General features: G+C 43.2%; 1 protein-coding gene across 1 annotated transcript; it reads left to right on the top strand.

Annotated features, from left to right (window-relative positions):
* The first annotated feature begins 1,756 nt into the window (after window positions 1-1,756).
* LOC149305678 (WASH complex subunit 5) lies at window positions 1,757-21,256 on the top strand. The gene is made up of 28 exons (XM_089477409.1): window positions 1,757-1,942; window positions 3,323-3,468; window positions 4,498-4,582; window positions 5,789-5,889; window positions 6,292-6,484; window positions 6,895-7,047; window positions 7,800-7,913; window positions 8,056-8,227; window positions 8,791-8,918; window positions 9,218-9,347; window positions 9,679-9,791; window positions 10,127-10,293; window positions 10,745-10,820; window positions 11,219-11,329; window positions 11,754-11,894; window positions 12,150-12,230; window positions 12,473-12,574; window positions 13,029-13,208; window positions 13,715-13,839; window positions 14,790-14,952; window positions 15,651-15,753; window positions 15,991-16,070; window positions 16,588-16,691; window positions 17,727-17,856; window positions 18,551-18,647; window positions 19,201-19,354; window positions 19,959-20,046; window positions 21,200-21,256. The coding sequence occupies exons 1-28, from the start codon at window positions 1,757-1,759 to the stop codon at window positions 21,254-21,256; spliced, it is 3,480 nt and encodes a 1,159-aa protein (XP_089333535.1).
* The last annotated feature ends 562 nt before the right edge of the window (window positions 21,257-21,818 follow it).

Here is a 21,818-nt window from a genome sequence, read left to right as displayed (position 1 = left end):
CTGCCTCCCAGACATGCCACGCTGCCTCCCACATATGCCACGCTGCCTCCCACATATGCCACGCTGCCTCCCACATATGCCACGCTGCCTCCCACATATGCCACGCTGCCTCCCACATATGCCACGCTGCCTCCCACATATGCCACGCTGCCTCCCACATATGCCACGCTGCCTCCCACATATGCCACGCTGCCTCCCACATGCACATTTGAGCCCAGGCTTGCCACGCTGCCTCCCAGACATGCCACTCCACGCTGCCTCCCACATATTCCACTCCACGCTGCCTCCCACATATTCCACTCCACGCTGTTTCCCACATATACCACGCTGCCTCCCACATATTCCACTCCACTCTACCCCCACATATGCCACTGTGCCTGATACGCCTTATACCCCCTGATACACCACTCGGTCCTCCCCAGACATGCCACACTGCCTCCCAGACATGCCACGCTGCCCTCCCCACATATGCCTTATATATCGTATATGCCTTATACCCCCAGATATGTCACTCCATCCTCCCCAGATATGCCTTATACCCCCAGATACCTCATAGTCCCCTCAGAGTCACAGACCTGTTCGCATCACACTGACACCATACTTTTATAAATAAGTACTGGGTTAATCTTCACTGCCCCCAGGATTTAGATTCCCCTTAGTCTGCCCCCCTTTACCTCTAACTGCGCCTTAAGTTAACTTTATTAAATTAACCCTCAGTCCTCATCATTAAATTAACACTAAACATCCCATTAACCATAACTACCCCTAAATTAACGCTAAATACCCCATCAAACACAACTACCCTAAATTAACCCTAAACACCCCATTAACCACAGCATCCCCTAAATTAACCCTAAAGACCCCCATCAACCACAACAGCCCCTACATTAACCCTAAACACCCCATTAACCACAGCTGCTCCTATATTAACCCTAAACACCCCATTAACCATAACTGCCCCTAAATTAACCCTAAACACCCCATTAACCATAGCTGCCCATAAAATAACCCTAAACACCCCATTAACCATAGCTGCCCCTAAACCATAACTTCCCCTAAATTAACCCTAAACACCCCATTAACCATAACTGCCCCTAAATTAACCCCCACCTCCCCTAACTTTCAGCAGCCCAAATATTAATGTTATACTTACAGTTAGATGAGTGTCACAGCCATGTGGTTCTGGCCTTCTGGGAGAAGGAAGGGGGCGGGGCCAGTTGTCACAGTGATTACAGGGAGGGGCTGGTAAGTAGGAGCTGCTGCTGTGAGTCACTGAAACGGATTATATAATGAGGGGTATTTTTCAGAGCGTTTGCTCTGAAAAACCCTCATTTTATAATGGATAAAAATCGATTCAACTAATCGATAATGAAATTCGTTGGCAACGATTTTCATTATCGATTAGTTGTTGCAGCCCTAAAGTGATTAGCCTAGAGGTTCACAGACTTTTTCCAACCCACACTCTGAATGTTTGAATGACGTATTCAATATGGGCAAGAACAATACAATCATGTGTGTTATTAGTTAAAACAGATAGTGTTTGTTCATTATTGTAACTTAGATGAAGATCATATTTTAAGGCAAATTTATACAGAAATGCTGGACATTCCAAAGGGCTCGCTTACTTTTTCTTGCCACTCTATGTGACAACTCTTACTATAATGATTGTCTATATTCTGTCTCGTTCATTCAGGCTCGGAAGAAGGGATACCCTCTCCAGTATTCATCACCGTCATAGTTACGGAGCTAAAATAAAATGGTCGATTTCCTAGCGGAGAATAATCACTGCGGCCAGGCGGTTCTGCGGATTGTTTCCCGGGGCAATGCCATCATTGCAGAACTGTTGAGGCTTTCAGAATTTGTACCTGGTGTCTTCAGACTAAAAGACAAAGCAGATCAGCAGAAATATGGAGAAATTATATTTGATTTCAGTTACTTCAAGGTCAGGTTCTTTTCATGTTATGCTCTTGTTTTAATTAAAGTTGACATAAGATTTCAGCATTAGATGGCCTGTGTGCGTTTCCTAGTAGTTATTTGGGAAAGTTTTTCAGTTTGCTGCTGTATTTTCCATTTCGTTACTTTGTACAAATGTCCAAAAACTAGGAGAGACCCCAACAAAATAAATAGTAAGGAAGCAGAGGTGCTTGCAGAGAAAGGGAGGTGCAGAAATACTTCTTTCTCTGCGAATCCATCTGCATTACTCCGTCCTGTTGTAAAAAAATAAATAAATAATAGATTTAAAAAAAAAATCAGGAGAAGTAACGTTTTTTGGGGGGGTTTTTTTGCACACACAAAAGATCCCCCAAAAGGCAATCCTTTTTTTTTCCTCGTGAGAATAACGATGCAAAATGTTTGTACTATCCACGCATTTTATTATTCATGCAGTGTTTAGTTTTATATTGACTGACTTTGCTAAAAAAAAACTAAATTTAGCTGCAAATACCACGCTTTCTTTTTCTAAATAATCCCCATTATCATCATGTGGAAAATTTCTCACCAAATTGCGCTCTTTCGTCTACTTTGCCCAATCTAACACTTTTGTAACTAAATGTCAAAGGAAAACGGGAAAAGGGAGAGCTACTCGCAGGTGCCGGCAATAATCAGCATTTCTTTGGGTGCAGCGCATGGCAGGCATTGCCTTTCATACACTTTTCTTTTTTTGTGAGAAATTAAAGAAAAGGCCAATACGTACTCAAGCATACGGAGCTTGGGAGGTAGAGAGTCACTCAAACTGGCAGCTTTACTGTGCATGCGCAGTATGAGTTCTCTGGCGTGCCTGACACTGGAGACTAAAATTGGGACGGCAGGGATGCGGTTCAGAATCCTGCCGTCCTGTCGAGCTCTACCTCTGTCCTGAAAAAAAGGGGACAGAGGTACAGCACGGCAGGATAGAGTGGCAAAAAAGGACTGTCCCATGCAAAGCGGGACAGTTAGCAGGCATGACTAAAGATCCTGTCCGTGGTGTACTGGCGTCACCAAACTAGTATTCGTTATGCTGAGTTCAGGATAACACACAAACACCAGGGAACATTGCCCCCGTCTCATCGTGTAGCCCTTGCAGCATCAGAAACATAATTTCTACCCTTCAGAGAGCATGACGAGCCTTCTGTGTTAATGATAGATCTGCTAAGGTTTATGTGAGCAGCACCGATGAATGTTATCTGCAGTGACACAGGTTTTACCTGCAGTCGGTGACTTGTTCCAGAGAATACGGATTTGGTTTTGGGAAACCTGTTTTCAGACCGTAATTCTGTTTCTTTCTTTCCTTGTAGCTTTAAAACCTCAGTAACTGCCTTTTACTTTCATTTACTTTGCTAATCAGGGGCCAGAGAACTGCGAGGGGCGCTTGGAGGCCAAACCTGAACTCCAGGATCTGGATGAGGAATTCCGAGAAAATAACATCGAGATATTAACAAGATTTTATCTGGCTTTCGAAAGCGTCCATAAATATATTGTAGACCTAAACAGGTACACGAGTGTCATGGAATCAGTCCTTGGGTGGGGTGCGTTTGGGGTATGTTTTGTCAATTACAATAACATGAAATGGATCAGAAATCCAGCGCAGACGGGGTTAATGCTGTAAATGACTATTGTAGCTGGAAACGGCTGATTTTTTTATGGAATCTCTTCATAGGCGTGCAGAGGCCCTTTATCACTCCCATCACTCCTGTGTTCCAATGGCCCTTTATCACTCCCATCACTCCTGTGTTCCAATGGCCCTTTATCACTCCCATCACTCCTGTGTTCCAACGGCCCTTTATCACTCCCATCACTCCTGTGTTCCAACGGCCCTTTATCACTCCCATCACTCCTGTGTTCCAACGGCCCTCTATCGCCCCCATCCCTCCTCTATCGCCCCCATCCCTCCTCTATCGCCCCCATCCCTCCTCTATCGCCCCCATCCCTCCTGTGCTCCAATGGCTCCAGTGTTCGCTGATTTCCTTGTTTTCCATGGAAACAGCTGAGTGACCCCAAACTTTTAAACGGTAGTGTATTAAAACCTCACAAAATAATATTTGCTTTAGGGCTTCCTTGCCATATTGTGAATACCATGATTAAGTTCTCAAGTGACTGCTGATGAAGTGAAAGTTAAATTGAGTGAAGTTTTCCGTCCTATTTTGCTTGTTTGTTAGTGGTATAAAGATGGGTTTAATGAATACAGGAATTTTTAAGATGTGGCCTGAACAGAAATGTCAAATCGTAGCCTCGTTCGGTAACACGGCAGCAGTCACACCGCGAGTTAGTCTATCCTCATAAAGTATTTTGGAATCCACTGCGAAGTGGATTAATAAATCAATATATTTTTTATTCTCTGTTAACACAAGATGTCCAAGGATTATTTTGTTCTGTAACATCTGCTATGGCTTCCTGGGAAGGGGTAACAACGGACCGGCTCATGGTCTTTAAAATGCAAAGTCTTAGTGTAGGGAGGCATCAAACAGATCTTTTTGGGGGGTATTTCCCCATTACATGAATGTTCTTGTGTGCATTTTCTAGGTATCTTGAAGACCTTAATGAAGGAATTTATATCCAGCAAACCCTGGAAACTGTTCTCCTTAATGAGGACGGGAAGCAGCTTTTGGTGAGTATTACCGTGACCAGAGTACAATTATGTATTTTTTATTAAATAACAGAGCAGTGATTGCCAAAATTATATAAATCTCACATGAATGAAGTCTAGAGTGAAATTCAATATGCGCACACGCCGTATAAATGGATCGGTCTTAAGAACTACCGTATTTGCTCGATTATAAGACAAGGTTTTTTCCAGAGCAAATGCTCTGGTAGTCTTATAATCAGACCTCAAATAGGTCTGACTATGAGACTAACATCCAGATCCCCCGCAGCGATGCAGGGGACCTGGATCCTCCTGTGTTATGCCCCCCCCCCAGCTTACCGGTACGTCTGAGTCCCCGGTGCTTAGTCCGGGCAGCGTGTAGAGCTCTACGCGATTCACGTACACAACTTCCGCTGCAGCCGGGAGGAGGTGCCGTTAGCGGCGCGGGTTGTCTGGAGGCAGAGTGCTCTGTGAAATGCCTTTTAACCCCCTAAATGCCACTCTGCCTCCAGAAATGCCTTATAGCTCCCTATATGCCACTCTACCCCATAATATGCCTTTTAACCCCCTAAATGCCAGAGTGGCATATAGGGGTATAAGGCAATTCTGGAAGCAGAGTGGCACATAGGGGGTTAAAAGGCATATCATGGGGCACAGTGTCATATATGGAGTATAAGGCATTTCTGGGGCAGATGTGCATAACTGGGGGGGGGGCAGGTTGTAAAAAAAGGAAATAAAACAAAACATTTTTCTCAATCATAGCTTTTATTAAAAAAAAAAATGTTCACATAGTTTACATGAATTACCATTTACTGGTAACTTTTTTCCTATAGGGTCGTCTTATATTCAGGCTTTTTCTTTTTTTCATAAACTAATATTAAGATTTTGGGGGGTCACCTTATAATCAGGGTCATCTTATAATTGAGCAAATACGGTAACTTGTTATATTTAAGACATTACCTTCAAAAGTTTGACGTCACTTTGTTTTTTAAAAAAACATATCTTAAGGGCTATGAGAAGTTTAAATGTCAAATCAAGTACAAATATTCAAGTTGAATCTGTTTTATCACTTTGAAAGTATTCATGTTAGGAGAATGGGGCACAAAGCGGCAGCCTTGTCTGAACCAGTGTCATACTTTGTGTCTTCTTTCCCGCTGATATATATATATATATATAAACGTTTTTATTCTGTCTGCCTGCTGGTTGAGCTCTTTACGTCTCTTTAACCAGTGCGAAGCCTTGTATCTGTACGGCGTGATGCTCTTGGTGATTGATCAGAAGATCGAAGGAGAGGTGCGAGAGAGAATGCTGGTCTCATACTACCGATACAGGTAAGACGTTCCTGTATGTCAGTGGGTCACGTTATCACAATAACCCCCCCCCCCCCCCGCCGCGGAGGAGACGTAATCCAGGACCATCCAAAGCTCAGAGTCGGGTCTACAAATGAATCGGGGAAGGAACTCAGGATAGCGGTGGCATCGGTATAACCAAGCACTGATTGCTGTGCTTGTTGAGTTCGTATAGCGTCATCCATTAGCGTTAAAGCTAGGCGTGTGTCCCATTCATTTGGGCATGCGCACCTGTAGCAGGAGGGGCCCCCCACACGTGTGGTTCGTGAGGACGCTGTCCGTAGTCAGGTAGCCCCCCAGTAATGACCGCAACAGGACCCTGAAGTCTTTAGAGCTTAATTGCCATCACCTTGCTGTGTGAATGTTTTTGTTCCTTGTTTTCAGTGGGGCGAGATCCTCTGCAGACTCCAATATGGATGACATCTGCAAGCTGTTGCGCAGCACAGGTTATTCAAGCCAACCTGGGGCTAAAAGGCCTCCCAACTACCCCGAGAGCTACTTCAGCCGGGTACCCATCAGCGAAACCTTCATCAGCATGGTGATTGGCAGGCTGAGGTCAGATGACATCTACAATCAGGTGATATTACCTTTACAAACCTAATCCACCAAAATCCACTTTTACTCGCTTCTTTCTATGGACAGACTAGCAAATGCAACGAGTTCTAGCTACTGGGTGGGGAGACCCGGAGACAGAAGCGTCTGGCTGGGTTTAGCTGATGAGTCCCTACTGATTGGAGCTGGGCTCCTATTACTTGTTATTTTACTTACATTTTAAGGGGAATTCTGACTATCCTGACCATAATTATTTCTTACCTGTCAACAGAGCATCACAATTTCTACAATAAAAACAGTCAGTCCTCATTTCAGCAATTGGTGGATCTTGTGATACAGTCTAATCGCAGATGACGCGAGTATTTGGTCCTTATCACGGTGTTCCCGTAACGCATGGTCTTCTTTTTTTTTTTTTTTTTTTTTTTTAATGTATAGGTGTCTGCCTATCCCTTGCCAGAGCACCGAAGCACCGCTCTCGCCACGCAAGCAGCCATCCTATACGTGATCCTTTACTTCCAGCCGGCAACACTCCACACGCATCAAGCCAAGATGAGGGAGATCGTGGATAAATATTTCCCAGATAACTGGGTGAGTCCATAGGCATCATCCTCGTGTAGTCTCCATACCCATCTTAAAACATTATTTCGTAGACTTTTAGGAGGTGCATTCTGACTGTTAAAATAAACACAGTATTAACCTCACATCATACAAGACAAACTATACAATTCCATGAAAGCGGAGGTCCTCCATGATTACACGATTCCGGAGGGAGAGGGCTATTGAGTCCCGCGGCTCCAGTGCTGGGGACATCTCATGCATTCTGTGGGTGAAAAGCACTAAACTTTAATTTATAGAACTTTTACTTCAGTCAGTAAAACCATTTCACTCCCTATATTCACCCAGAGCCTTTATATTCTCTACACAAGAACAAAATGGCTCATCTGATCCGCTTGATTTTCTACAAGCACTTGTTTTGTGTTCATAATACTTTAAAAAACGTTTTAGTCCCTACCACTGGCCTATGGCCGTTCTGCTCGTTTGTCTATTTCTGGGAAACTTGATGCCCTGTCGTATTTTGTGGTTAATGTATTCATTTTCCCCTCCTGTCACCAATCCTTGGTTTGTTTTGTAGTTTTTGTACGGTATCCGTATGGTTTCTTCAATTTGTGTGTTTTTGGTTTTTTTTGTCTGGTAATTAAATGCATTTGCGAGGGTAGCAGCTCATTAATGCCCCAGGACGGTGGCAGAGGGGACAGTGGCAGAGGGGTGCCTCACAATACTTTCCATGTGGTCTGCATTGTAAGAGTTCTCCCAAGTAATGTCGCTATTCTGTCTTCTAGGTTATTAGTATTTACATGGGTATCACAGTCAATCTGATGGAGGCTTGGGAACCATACAAAGCTGCAAAAACTGCCCTAAATTATACATTGGATCTACCTAACATCAAGGAACAGGTACAGCCGCTGACACATTTTCCTTTTTCCAGATGTCTTAAGGAACCAAACAAGAAATCAGATCTTTGCTTCTTGATGAGTCCGTCAGAAGGCAGGATAGTCTCTTGTGTTTGCCGTACTTCTGTGTTTTATTTCTTCGCAGGCAGGCAGATATGCGCAAATCATTGAACGCCTGCATCCCCAAGTCCAGCAGTTCCTTAAGGAGGGCTTTCTGCGGGAGGAATTTGTTCTGGACAACATTCCCAAACTGTTAAACTGCCTCCGCGACTGCAACGTCGCCATCCGGTGGCTCATGCTGCACACTGCGGATTCAGGTAGGCTCAGTTACCAAAGAAAATCAAACGGACAGTAGATGCTTCCGGCTTTTTTTTTCTTCTTCAATGATCTGGGATAATCTGCATTTTTTAATAATTTTCCAATTTATGGCCATATAGTTTGTTGGAATCCCCAATATGGATGCCTTAGATAGGTGTTTCTCTTCCCTGGCTACTTAATATGTCAGTCCTTTTAATTTAAGGGAACTTTAATGCATATTAAAACAGAGAAGTCCCTTTAAATTTACATGATGCCCCACTTACAAATGCATAGGGGGGGGGGGGGGGAGTCCGCAGAGACCCCTGTGTCTTTCCACCGATTGGCTTCAAGCAGCCAATCAGTGGCGTGAGATGTTGGGGCGCACTGCAGCTTCTCCTTAAGGTAAATATATATATATATATATAATTTTACATTTTGTCACATGCATTGTTTGTTTAGGAGGACCGTGGGACACAGTAGTGTCACTTTAACATATATTAAATTACTATACTTTGTTTTTTCCTTTTGCAAGTAAATCCGACAACTAAAGCCTTTTATAACGAGTTACTTCTGTTTGTCTTAGTCTATGATCTTAATAATAAACGCCTTCGACTAGTGAAAGACCAGGTCCTGACCGATTCCAAGTATAACGTCAAGATCCTGTTCCAATTACTGCTGGACACGGCCCAGTTTGAGTTCTTTCTGAAAGAGGTAGGAATATTTTTATTATCCGGGTTTCATAATTCAAGATATTAATTGAATTTGCCAGAACAGCAAAAAAAAAACAAAAAAAAAAAACGTTTATCCCCACGGTGTTCAAAAATTTTTCGTTTTGATTGCCGGAAGTACAGTGTGGTAGTTAGGATATTGTTCAGCCGAATAGAAATGGATGTTACAGGTTTTTATGTTTTATGTTGTGGAGCATTATGGTTTTTGTGCTGTTTGTATATAATGTGGGATCTAAGGGGGATCTCTCCACCTAACGTATCGGTTTTACTTCTTCTTTTCAGATGTTTAAACAAATGCTGTCGGAAAAGCAAAGCAAGTGGGAGAACTACAAGAAAGAAGGGTCTGAGCGAATGACCGAACTTGCGGATGTCTTCTCTGGAGTGAAACCTCTCACCAGGGTGGAGAAGAATGGTACGATGTTCCTCTTCTGGAAATTAGAACACATTATGTTATGGAGTCTGTCTGTAGGGCAATGTGAGGAGCGGACACTACATCTGCAACCAAAGCTCCTACTGAAGAGATCTCAAAAGCTAGCAAATAATATTTTATATAATATTTAATAAAAATGGTAGTCTATATTCCTGTCTGCTATAAGGAGTGACGCTGTAGAAGAACCATGAAGAGTCTTATTGTTATCAAACAGTCTCTTCTATGTGCAAATCTCCAATATATCCAGATCGCTACTCTTGAAATATACGAATGTGATGTCCCGCCGGTGAATCTTTCTCTTTTTCATCCTTAGAAAATTTGCAAGCCTGGTTCAGGGAGATTTCCAAACAAATACTGTCCTTAAACTATGACGACTCAACCGCTGCAGGAAGAAAAACAGTTCAGCTCATTCAGGCTCTTGAAGAGGTAGTATTACCAAACCGAGGATTTTATACCCTAAATTACTCTCTTCTGTCCTTTTTTTGTTTGTATTTTCTTTATATACTATTTTTGTTGTCAGTTATTTGTCTTATTATATTTGATAATCACATATGTGTGCACTTTATGGGCAAGAGGTGGGAGTCAAAGTGAAGTGTCTTCTTCAGGCTGCAAAAACAGAACAGAAGCCGTAGTAAATTTCCATATAATGCGGTATAAATGCATGTAAGTGTTTGCTTTTAGATAAACTTGCATATATAAGAAAGTTCCAGATCAGTGTAACAGTTTTTTCTTCTTTCTTTTTTATTGTATTCTCTGTTTAGGTCCAGGAGTTCCACCAGCTGGAGTCCAATCTTCAGGTGTGTCAATTCCTGGCAGACACTCGCAGGTTCCTTCATCAGATGATCCGGACGATCAACATCAAAGAGGAGGTCCTGATCACCATGCAGATCGTGGGTGACCTCTCTTACGCCTGGCAGCTGATTGACAGGTTAGAACAGGCACCTTTTTAGGATACGTCATCATACATTCTTCATCCTGCCCACCTTGCCCCCTCCAATGTGATTTGTAAACTCTTAAATGACCTTCAGGTTTGCTGTAGAACTAACATTAGTCCGTTAGCGCACTGTATACTTATCTGTCAGACTTCAGGTTCAGTAGGTTAATTTCTCGTTTTCCGGGAGCAGTGTAATAAATAAAATATATATATAATTTAGTTTAACCGTGGTAACGAGGGAGCTTAAAAACAGGAAACTGAGAAAATAAAATTTCCCTATAAATTTTAATAACAATTCAGCAAGTGATCTTTTCTTTTTTAACGCTTCTGACCTCCATTCAGCAAAAAGTACAGAACAGATTAGGGTCCACTATAAAGACAAGTGGATGGAAAGGCTGATATTTTACTTGAACAAATGTTGGATATGTGTTTCAACTTTATTCAGCTTCACATCCATAATGCAGGAGAGCATTCGGGCCAACCCGTCCATGGTCACCAAGCTGAGAGCTACATTCCTGAAGGTGAGCGAGTGAACTAGGAGTGCAACAGTGGAAGAATGTGAAAAGAACCAGAATGTAATTAAAATTAATTGGAGTGTGGCAAAGTACACATTGTGCTTTTAAGGAAGCAATTTAGAAAACCCACAAATCTTCCAAAGGATGTAATTAACAATATTGAGCAAATGCGGTTTTAATTCCACTCTTACCTATTTGGATCTGATACTTTGGGCAGCTTCCTATGCACTGCTGAAAACACTGTTTATATTTCTATATATATTTTTGAATAGCCAGATTTCTGTGTATTTCTTCCATTGCACAAGAAATTTCATTGCCATCTTTTTTTACTCCGAAAAGACAGTGATGTCTAAGGGTTTTAACGCTCAGTTTATGGATTTGTATTTGTGTTTTTTGTGTTTAAGTTGGCATCTGCCCTCGACTTGCCTTTACTCCGGATAAACCAGGCAAACAGTCCGGACCTACTCAGCGTATCCCAGTATTACTCCGGAGAACTGGTTTCCTATGTCAGAAAGGTAAGAAACGGGTTCCGTGGCCCCACTTTTTGTATCGTTCAAAATGTTTGCTGTCATTTTAACATTCTCGCGCATCTGGCGTTTCCATCGATGTAAGCGGGATGCTTCCTACGGGGATTGTGTGCAGCTGCACAGTTTTCCGAGGGTGAGAGGTTTTTATGTAAAATGCATATTAAAGTGCTCATGAATAAGGTACATATCTACTCGACAAGGCCGGTTGGAGCAGTAGACTGCCCCTTTGAATAATTATTTTTGGGGAGGTTTTAAGGCATTCAAGAGTACAAGGAATGATGTATTTAGTTAAATTGAGCAATGCAGGTGCAACGACGGTTTTTATACCATTTTATACATGCGGCTGAGATTTAGTGCATAAAGGACTTCATTTTCTGAAGGTGTGGTAATCCATAGCTTTTTTGTCTCATAGGTTTTGCAGATCATCCCAGAAAGCATGTTCACCTCTCTAGCCAAGATCATTAAGCTGCAAACTCATGACATTATCGAAGTGCCAACACGTCTGGACAAAGATAAACTGAGAGAGTACGCCCAGCTCGGGGCGCGATACGAGGTGAGACGGGCACACACCGCATGGAATAATATGCCTGGCAGCTGTGAGACAAGGTGCGGGGAGACACTATATGGCCTCCTAGTACTGGTGGTTTTTTAGCAGCCGAGGACCGGCTGTGGAGGGCTGTCTGAAGAAGAGACCTCCAAGGTCCCAAAACCTTATGCATTTTTACATCATTTTTCTATGGTTGCCAAATAAAAGGAATTGGATGGGTTCTTACCGCCCTAACCCGGCGGCATGCACTTGTTCTTTCAGGTTGCCAGACTGACCAACGCCATCTCCATTTTTACCGAAGGTATTTTGATGATGAAAACCACCCTGGTTGGTATAATCAAGGTAAGCCTGATGGAAAAAAGAAAAGGTTCACCCCGGAGAATGGAGCTTTATACAGGACTGGCTGACCCTTCGCAAAAACCATAAAGTATTCAGAGACTTTTAAAGTATTAGTCATTAAATTTGTTATTATATAGGAATATTAGATATGAACTCTTGGCTGATGTGGCCTTGGGAGAATCTCCTTACACAAGTCCAATTATGTTGGCATCTGTGGGTCATCGTTTGCTTCTCTTTCTTCTCAGGTGGACCCAAAACAGCTTCTAGAAGACGGTATAAGGAAGGAGCTTGTTAAAAGGGTTGCCTTAGCACTGCACAGGGGCCTGATATTTAACCCCAAAGCCAAGGTACGGATATAACCGGTTTCTTCCTATAGTTACCAGTTCTATTCATCCCATAAAGGTTTGTCCTGGATGCTTTATGTGGCTGGTCCATAAAGGTTTGTCCTGGATGCTTTATGTGGCTGGTCCTTCTTCGTGGGATCTGTTTCAGGAATGTATAGTAAATGGAGTGAGATTCATCATACAGCTTTATGTTGGTGTTGGCTGTGACCATTTGAAGTTCCAGTAAGGATCTATTTAATCTGTTCGCCCAGTGTAGTAATAACCAGGTCATATACTACTGCTGTTGTAAAGCAGGTTTGTGAAATAGGTTGGCTATAAGGTCATATTTATAGTGAGAGAATGAAATCCCTAGAGCTAATTAAAGCATGCCGCATCGGGGTTCTTCTTATTATTATTATGTTCTGATGAGTAGGACCTGCTTGCTAAGTAACTTTTTCCTTACTTGCATCCCTTGTAGCCGAGCGAATTGCTCCCCAAGCTGAAGGAAATGGCGGCCACCATGGATGGCTTCCATCGTTCTTTCGAGTACATCCAGGACTATGTCAGCATTTACGGCTTGAAGATCTGGCAGGAGGAGGTTTCTCGCATCATCAACTACAACGTGGAGCAGGAATGCAACAACTTTCTGAGGACAAAGGTCTGTGGCTCCAAGTGGGGAGGAAATACGCACGTCACATGCTGCAAGATAGAGCCGGGGCAGTTCTCTGGGTCGGGTTCCAGAAAAAAACATAAAGAATGCTGGGCTGAAGTCTCTGTTAAGTAAAATGTGGCAACGAAAGCCCTTTTAGTTCACGTCTGGTATTTATTCATGCCATAGTTTTTACATTTCTGTGTTCTGTGGTCCATTAACGCAGCGGCACCTGTGATGTAAGCACATGATGTAAGCGCATGATGTAAGCTATGTAGGTGTTGGTTATTTCAATATATAAGAAGGAGATGGGTTAATTTTCTGGAAAAGAGTATTTAAACCTACAAATAAAAGATATAAATAGGTTGTGCTCCTGACCCGAGGTCTTATACCCGGTTTCCTCCTAGGCATGCCCTTCAATGCAGTATCCAGGTTACAGGGCATTAGCTTTGAGAAACCCAAACTAGAGAGACTGTTGGCTTTTATCTCAACAAAGTGCCTTTTACCTCCGTTAGATTCAAGATTGGCAAAGCATGTATCAGACAACTCACATCCCCATCCCCAAATTCCCTCCCGTGGATGAATCCGTGACGTTTATCGGACGGCTGTGTCGAGAAATACTAAGAATTACTGATCCCAAGTGAGTAGAGAAGAGCAGCAGAGCCCGATGATAGCTTAATGATGCCGTTCCACCTACACTGAGGATTTACACCCGTATGTAACCAAATGCAGCATCGGGAACACCCATCCTAGCGCTGTCAGATGCCAAAACATGTCCCATAAATAATCATGTAAAATTAACCCTGATTATTTATTTTGTGCTGGGGACAATTAATTGTGGTATGACACAATAGCAGGCGCTGATAGGTTGTTGCCATAGAACCTGCTTCAAAAAAGGCTTCTTAAATGTTTCTCTGCTGTGTTTGTTTGATTAAGAGGAATTAATAAAAATATATATATATAATGTAATGTGCATTGTCGGGAGTAGCTATAAAATTCCTACTCCGTCCCCATTAAGTTATCTCTCTGTTGCTGCTTGTTTTTGATTGGCAGGCTTTGTAAGAGTGGGGTGGGGGGAATTAAGTTTAATTAAGTAAGTTTAATTAGAGAATACTGGTTCTGTCACAGGCTGCCACAATCTCTGCTCCAAACCAATTAAAACTTAAATCTATGGGTAGTTTTGAATTAAATTTAAACTTTATTTAAAGCTGGACTCCTAGGTGAAGACATTGAGTAAAAACTTCATAACCTTATTCTTCTCATTATTGTTGTACAAATCAGAGATTTTCTTCAAATGTTTCTGGACATTTGTAAAGATTTCCTATAATCACAGCGCTACGGAATCTGCTGCCGCTATATAAACAAATGTCATGTAACCAGCTGAATACGGCGCAGCAGATCGGAAACATAGTCCGGGGAATTTATTTTATTCTAAATGTGAATTATAGCAAATATTATCTGATAAATGGGGCAAATTCTGGAAAGATCAAAAAAGCGATCAGAGAGCTTTAAGGTCGGTAAAGCCCCGCTATAGCTCGCTGTGTTATGCATTCAGTCTTACGGTGCTGAGTCGCTGTTTGCGTTCTCCAGGGTGACCTGTTATATAGACCAGATGAACACCTGGTACGACATGAAGACTCACCAAGAAGTCACCAACAACCACCTCTTCTCCGAGATCCAGGACTCGCTGGGGACCTTTGGGCTGAACGGCTTGGACAGACTGCTCTGCTTTATGATTGTCAAAGAACTACAGGTAAAATCCGCCAGGAGGAGCTCAGCCTTTTCACTACACGAAATGTCCCCCGGGGGAGCCCCATCCTCTCTGTGCACAGCGTGTTCCCCTCCCCCGGGGGAGCCCCATCCTCTCTGTGCACAGCGTGTTCCCCTCCCCCGGGGGAGCCCCATCCTCTCTGTGCACAGCGTGTTCCCCTCCCCCGGGGGAGCCCCATCCTCTCTGTGCACAGCGTGTTCCCCTCCCCCGGGGGAGCCCCATCCTCTCTGTGCACAGCGTGTTCCCCTCCCCCGGGGAAGCCCCATCCTCTCTGTGCACAGCGTGTTCCCCTCCCCCGGGGAAGCCCCATCCTCTCTGTGCACAGCGTGTTCCCCTCCCCCGGGGAAGCCCCATCCTCTCTGTGCACAGCGTGTTCCCCTCCCCCGGGGAAGCCCCATCCTCTCTGTGCACAGCGTGTTCCCCTCCCAGGGGAGCCCCATCTTCTCTGTGCACAGCGTGCCCCCCCCCCTCAGGAGCCCCATCCTCTCTGTGCACAGCGTGTGTTCCCCTCCCCAGGGGGAGCCCCATCCTCTCTGTACACAGCACCCCCCCATCTTATCTCTGCCCAGCATGTCCTCATAAAAAATCTGCCTTTTTATTAACCCCGTAAATTTGCTAAATATGTGTTTTTGGAACGTTTTTCATACTTTAACCTGATTAGATATTATTTGTCTGCTCAGAGCTTTCTCAGACTGTATCAGAGGCTGATCGTTAAGGACAAAACAGCCCAGGAATCACTAAGAGCCTTACAGAAAGTGGCCACCCCGCTGAAAGGCATCGTGGGTAAGTTTCCATGATGGGCAAGTCTTCTTTTTACCCAAAAATTATTACATTATAATTATTATTATTATTATCTCAGGACTTGGGCTGTTTATGGAAATTATTTTAAGCTCTAACTTTTGGGTGGCGTCAGTCACATCTCCATTGATATCGGGTCTGTCTCGCTGCTCTTTTGTAATAGTTGTTTTTTTAAAGTTCCTTTTTTTTTTTTTTTTTTTTTTTTTTGTTTGTTTCTTGCAGCAAATTCTGCCAAAATGTACTCATCTGCAGTTGCAAAAACCCAGAAAATCTGGCCTGTGTATCTTGAGACCATTATGAAGGTAGGTAAGGATAGGGAAGGCTGAAATAAAATCCTATAAATGGTAAAACCTTTAATATTTTTACCCTTCCCTGTTGTAACAGCGCTAGGGCGTCTGCTGGCGCTGGTGTCCTCGGTTTAAACCTTGATGCGTAGTGATGTCAGGGAGTACGCGGGACGGGTCCTGTCAGTGGTGTGTTTAGCCCTAGGTTGGTGGGTCCATCGGGCAGCAGCTGCTCTCCTGCCTATTAGGCTCCTTGTAGCACCGCTGCTCAGCGGGTCGGTTAAAAGGGAGATCGCTGATTCCCCAACTGGCCAATTAACACTGTGGAGGCGGAGCGACGGGATATGATGTCATATCCTAGCGCTCATCAGTGATGACAGCACTGCAGAAGGGGGGTTGGCTGGGGGAGATACAGCACTTCGGCCCATGTGTCCCGTTCCCATAATCTGTATAGTATTTATCCCTGTTGGATTTGTATGGTTTCCGTGGCGATGTATACTGACCAGACACGCCTGCCTCTTTCCTCTCTCGGCAGGTGGGTCAGATGCAGATATTGAGGCGTCAGATTGCCAACGAGTTAAACTACTCCTGTAAATTCGACTCCAAACACCTGGCGGCCGCGCTGGAGAACTTCAATGAGTAAGAGAACCCGTTCTTCATTAAGATGGGAGCGTGTGCTGAAACATACGTGCCCGGTACCCTTAATAACACGCAGGGCAAAAGCGGCCGTCCTTTCAGGTCCCTAATTAAAGTAAAGCCAAAAGAAGCAGACGTGTTCCATGTTCATCGGTGTCAGAAAGGCTTCCTTAGTGTGATTTATTTATAATATTTGTTGACAGTAGAATGTCCGCCGGCTCAACAGAAATTCACCATCATGTAGAGGAAAAGGAATTCATTCACTAAAGAGACAGGAGAGTTGCAGTTTCACCTCGCTGATGTCATTTGACATTATGAAGGGCCGACCTTTGGCGAGTTTAGCTCCATGAATAGCTTGGATGGAGCTGTATAAAGCATATTTAAAGCAGAGATTATGTGATTACGTCTCCTCGCTGATTGAACAATGCACTGTGCAGGGCCACCTCAACCGTCTGGAAGAAAAATTTCATTCAGGGTGTTGAAACTACAACTTTCCCCCAACTCTTGTTTGGTGTCCATGATGTGACTATTGAACAGCACTGCGCATGCGTGGGATACCACCACCAGCTTGTGCAAGAGTTCCAGTGGGGCAAAGGAGACCCCCACGCTCACAGAAAGCATGAGTATTTTGGCTACTTTTAGCTGCCAAAATTAGTGCAATTCGGGGTTGTTGTTTTTTTTAAGCAGTCAGTGCATATTCAGTGACCACCAGGGGGAGCTGTGCAGGACAGTCCTTATGTTGCCTATCTGTCGCGCCGAGCTCTACTTCTTTTCAGGCGTTCCGATAAGTATTGGAATATGCAGTCATGTTTGGATATATATAAATGGGAGGAGTAAAGATGCAAACAGGAAATTAAGGTACCATGTGATATATACATTAGGAGAGTTTTATTTTTATATATATATATATAATATAATATAAATTTTGATCAGTTATGACCGTTACAGATCCCACCTATTATATCACATAGTATTCATGATTTTTTTAGAACTTGCTGGTATTTTATTAAAAATGTTTTTTCCCTTTTCCATTCTTAGAGCCATTTTGGCTGATATTCAAGCCCATTACCAGGACCCATCTCTGCCCTGTCCGAAAGAAGACAACACCCTCCTGTATGAAATCACGGCATACCTGGAAGCTGCCGGCACCCACAACCCTCTGAACAAAGTAAGATCCCCTGACTGGTGACTGCGTGGAAAGGGTTTCTCCTTAGTATTGTGTAACATGTAGTGGCGTGTGTATGTGTGTGTGTATGTATGTATGTATATATATATATATATATATATATATATTTACTTTTTCTTGAAACTATATAAAGAGGAAACTTTCATACTGAAAATGTATGGATTTCTCTATTGGCGTAGTTTTAGTTTATGTATCTTGATTAGATAAATATTGTAATTAGAAACATTAAAGCAAATCCAGCATCCCCATGAAAGCACTTCTGTACATTTTGCTTGAAAATATATTGTTAAAGACATTTTTTTTAATCTGCTGAGTGGGATGAACATAAATACAGAATTATGGGAACATAAGCATGCATGTTAATGTATTTAGTCCCCCCCCCCCATTTTTTTGTGCTGCCAATTTTTCCTGTGAAAGCGCTTTAACCTGTCTAGCTGGTGCACCTCTGCTCAATCCAGAACCCTTCCACTTGTAAACACACATGGAGGGCACACTTTTTGTGGTTGTAGAGTACATTGCACTTTGAAATACTCTTAGTCCTAATGTACCGTCTTGTACACAGCTGCATGTTGAGTTCTGACTTGTTAAGTAAAATCTCTGTTTACTTTTAATAGTCATTAAACGGATTTCTTCTTACCTGATCAGCGCTGATTACTTTGTTGCTTCCTCTTTTCAGATCTACATCACCACCAAGCAATTGGCCTTTTTCCCAATCACCAATTTCCTGTTTCTAATCGCTCAGCTGCAGAAGCTGCAGTATAACAAGAAGCTAGGTACGGTACTCTAATCTGGTTGTATGAGTGGTAAAAACATTAAATCTTTAAAAGGAATTGCAGGTAGGTGGAGGGATGGCTGCTCTGTTACGTTAAATTATCCCTTTTAAATGGCAACCACTTACGAGTACGTGGCTGGCCAAATGGCCAACACCCCTCTCCGAATACCCCTCTCAGTGAGGGGAGGCTTTCTGCATCACAGTGCGGCTAAGAAGAAAAAAAAGCATGCAAGGGTGAGACAAATGTCCCCGTCACCTGTCAAAGTCCTCCACCAGCCATGTGTCCTGGGGGGGGGGGTTTAAAAAACAATTATGAAAATAACACGTAGACATGACCTAAAGTTCATTAAAATGAAAGCCATTAAATGGAACACTAAAAATTACTATGATCAAAACGTATAGAATTATTAGTTTTATTGATATTGCGCAGTGTGGAATGGTGTTTATTCATCGCCCGTTCTAAATGCCACCCGGCAGGGCACACCGGCCCTTGTGTCCTGCCTTCCTTATAGGGGGGTTGGAGATCTTGTTGTAATGTATTGTTTGGTTACTAGGGATGACGTCCAGGAAACCGGCAGATGCCGTCGATTGGCCTCCGTTAGTCTTGGGCATCCTCACCCTTCTCAAGCAGTTCCATTCCCGTTACACAGAGCAGTTTCTGGCCCTCATCGGGCAGTTCATCCGCTCTACCATGGAGCAAAGTACAAGGTAAACGGCAAGAGACTTCCGTGATGGCACTCGCTAAATCACAGAGGATAACACGGAACGTCGTGGGTCCTGAAACACACGTGGCTTCCTCTTTCTAGTTTAACCACAGCAGCCACTAAGAAGGTTAAAGCAAATCTGTCACACATACCAAATCCAAAAAAATACACATACTGTGTATACTACGGGAAAAACGTATTTTCCTTATTAATTATTCCCATTAGGTTCTCTCTCTAGTGTTAAGTTGCTGATTGTTGTTGATTGGCTCAGGCAGCCTCTGTGAGGGTGGAGTCAGGAGAAGAGAGAACTTCAGAACAGGAAGTTGATTAGTTAATGCTGGTCCGGCTACGACGTTAGCTTTAAAATATCTCGAAAAACATTAAATTGACAGCAAAAAAAAAAGTTATGCTAACAGTCCTTACAGAGACAGTTCCCTTTAACGCTAAACTCTAAAGTTACAGCATTCCATGCAAGTTAGGTGACTTTTTTTTATGCTATTTACCTTAGTTACACAGACAGACAGACAGAACGAGGTGGCAAATCTGATCATTCTGAAATATATATTAATGATTCCACATGGTCAAGCGTAATTTGTATGTTCTTCCAGCCAGAAGATCCCTGAAATGCCAGCCGATGTCGTAGGAGCTCTTATGTTCCTCGAGGATTATATACATTTTGCTAAATTGCCCCGAAGGGTAAGTAGCTGGATTCTAAACTCGGTGTAATGGAATAAAGTATGATCAAACATTCTTTATTATTAAGCAGCTCTAAGTCTAAAGCCCGCTGCTGATTGGCTTTCCCATCATGTCCATCAGAAAGCATGCATTCCAGACAGAAGAATCAGACTATTTTTCCTTGATTGGAAAATCTTGTTTGGTCCAATGATTCAAACTGTATGAAATAAATCCGAACAAGTTTGGACCTCACGGCTACCCTTTAAATCAACTCTTTAGCAAAATCGCTCCCCGAAAGCATGGGATGGAGATCGCACCCATGTAAGAGTCTCTTTAAAGGCTGTGTTTGGCTGGAAGGCATTACCGGTGAGGGGTGTTGGGGAGTCAAACCGGTCCCCTAAAGCAACAGCCATGCCAAGGAAGACTCTCTGACGTGGAATCTGGTGGCTGGTGTGGCCCCCTACACGCAGTGGCACTTTTCTCACCTTTTTTTATTTATTTATTTATTTTAAACAGCGAAGCGCTGACATCAGGGCTTCGGGGAAAAAAGTATGCGTCGGTAGAGCACATGTTAAAAATGGCAGCGCACGCATGCGCCACAACATGAGACCCAGCAGTCCTGCTGTAGAAGTAGATGCAGACGAAATATTAAAAATCCTATCCATGGGGCTCAAACTCGCCCGAAAAGCCTATAGATTTCCTCTCTCAGAAATGCAAATACCATGGGATGGAGGGGCTTTATTCAGTAAAGCGGGGAGTAGGCTGGAGAGCTGGGGTTTTGACCCCCTGCATTCTCTATGCATTATAAAGGACCATCCCTGGCTTGTTTATCACCTAGAAGGGCTGTGCTGGCCCTGGACCATGTGTGCTTCAATCGCGTGACTTCAAGCGTAAATATGCTTTATACAGGGCCAGCCAAGCTATTCGTAGGCCAGAAGCTTGCTGGAGTCGAACCTTCATAATGTAAAGTGAAGTTGGTGAGATGACACCTGCGACTCTCACCTTAGTGAATATGCCCCAACAGGTTTACATTGATTCACAGTTTTTGTCCTCTGTATTATTGGAAGCGTAGCAGGTTCTCATCGCTTAAATCACTTATTTTCATATGTTACTGTAACCCATACATCGGGACGGTCTGGATTTCTCCCGCTGATGTATTTCTGTTCCCTTCTAGGTTGTGGAAGCTCACGTGCCCAGTTTTATTTTTGATGAATTCAGGACAGTGCTGTGATTTATCGCTGGATGGTTGCAGCGCCCCCAGTGGCTGTGTCTGGTATTGATGTATAATAATGCTGATGCCTTTCCCTGATCTCGGGAAGCATACTTTAGAATGCACTTTGTTTTGTAGTTTAAATAAAACAATGAAGGCCTTTATGAATCCATTTTCAGGTTTCATGTAGCTATACGATGCACTTTTCTATAATAAATGTATACAAATTGAGTTGTTGAGCTTCGTTGTTCGCTGACATCATTATTATAAAGTGCCTGTTCTGCCACCGTGTGACATACGGTGAAATGATCATGCTTCACCATCGGTCGTGTATCATGGAGCAGGCGGTGTCTTCGCTCCAGTTAGAAGAAGAGGCCATAATCTAAAACTAGAGGATCGAAGGCTTAGATGTAACGTAAGGAAGTTTTTACTTTACTGAGAGGGTGGTAGATAAGTGGAACAGCGCCCTGGCAGAAGTGGTTGAGGCTAATGCAGGGAGGGATAGGCATATGGCTCCTCACTCTAAGACAAGACCGATGATTGATTAAGGTCTGAGTGTTTTTACATCTGGAAAGCGAGGCAG

Source organism: Sceloporus occidentalis, unplaced genomic scaffold (assembly GCF_023333645.1).
Source record: "Sceloporus occidentalis isolate IW3139 unplaced genomic scaffold, rSceOcc1.0.p SCAF_11, whole genome shotgun sequence".
NCBI lineage: Eukaryota > Metazoa > Chordata > Lepidosauria > Squamata > Phrynosomatidae > Sceloporus > Sceloporus occidentalis.
This window is presented reverse-complemented; position numbering and strand designations above follow the sequence as displayed.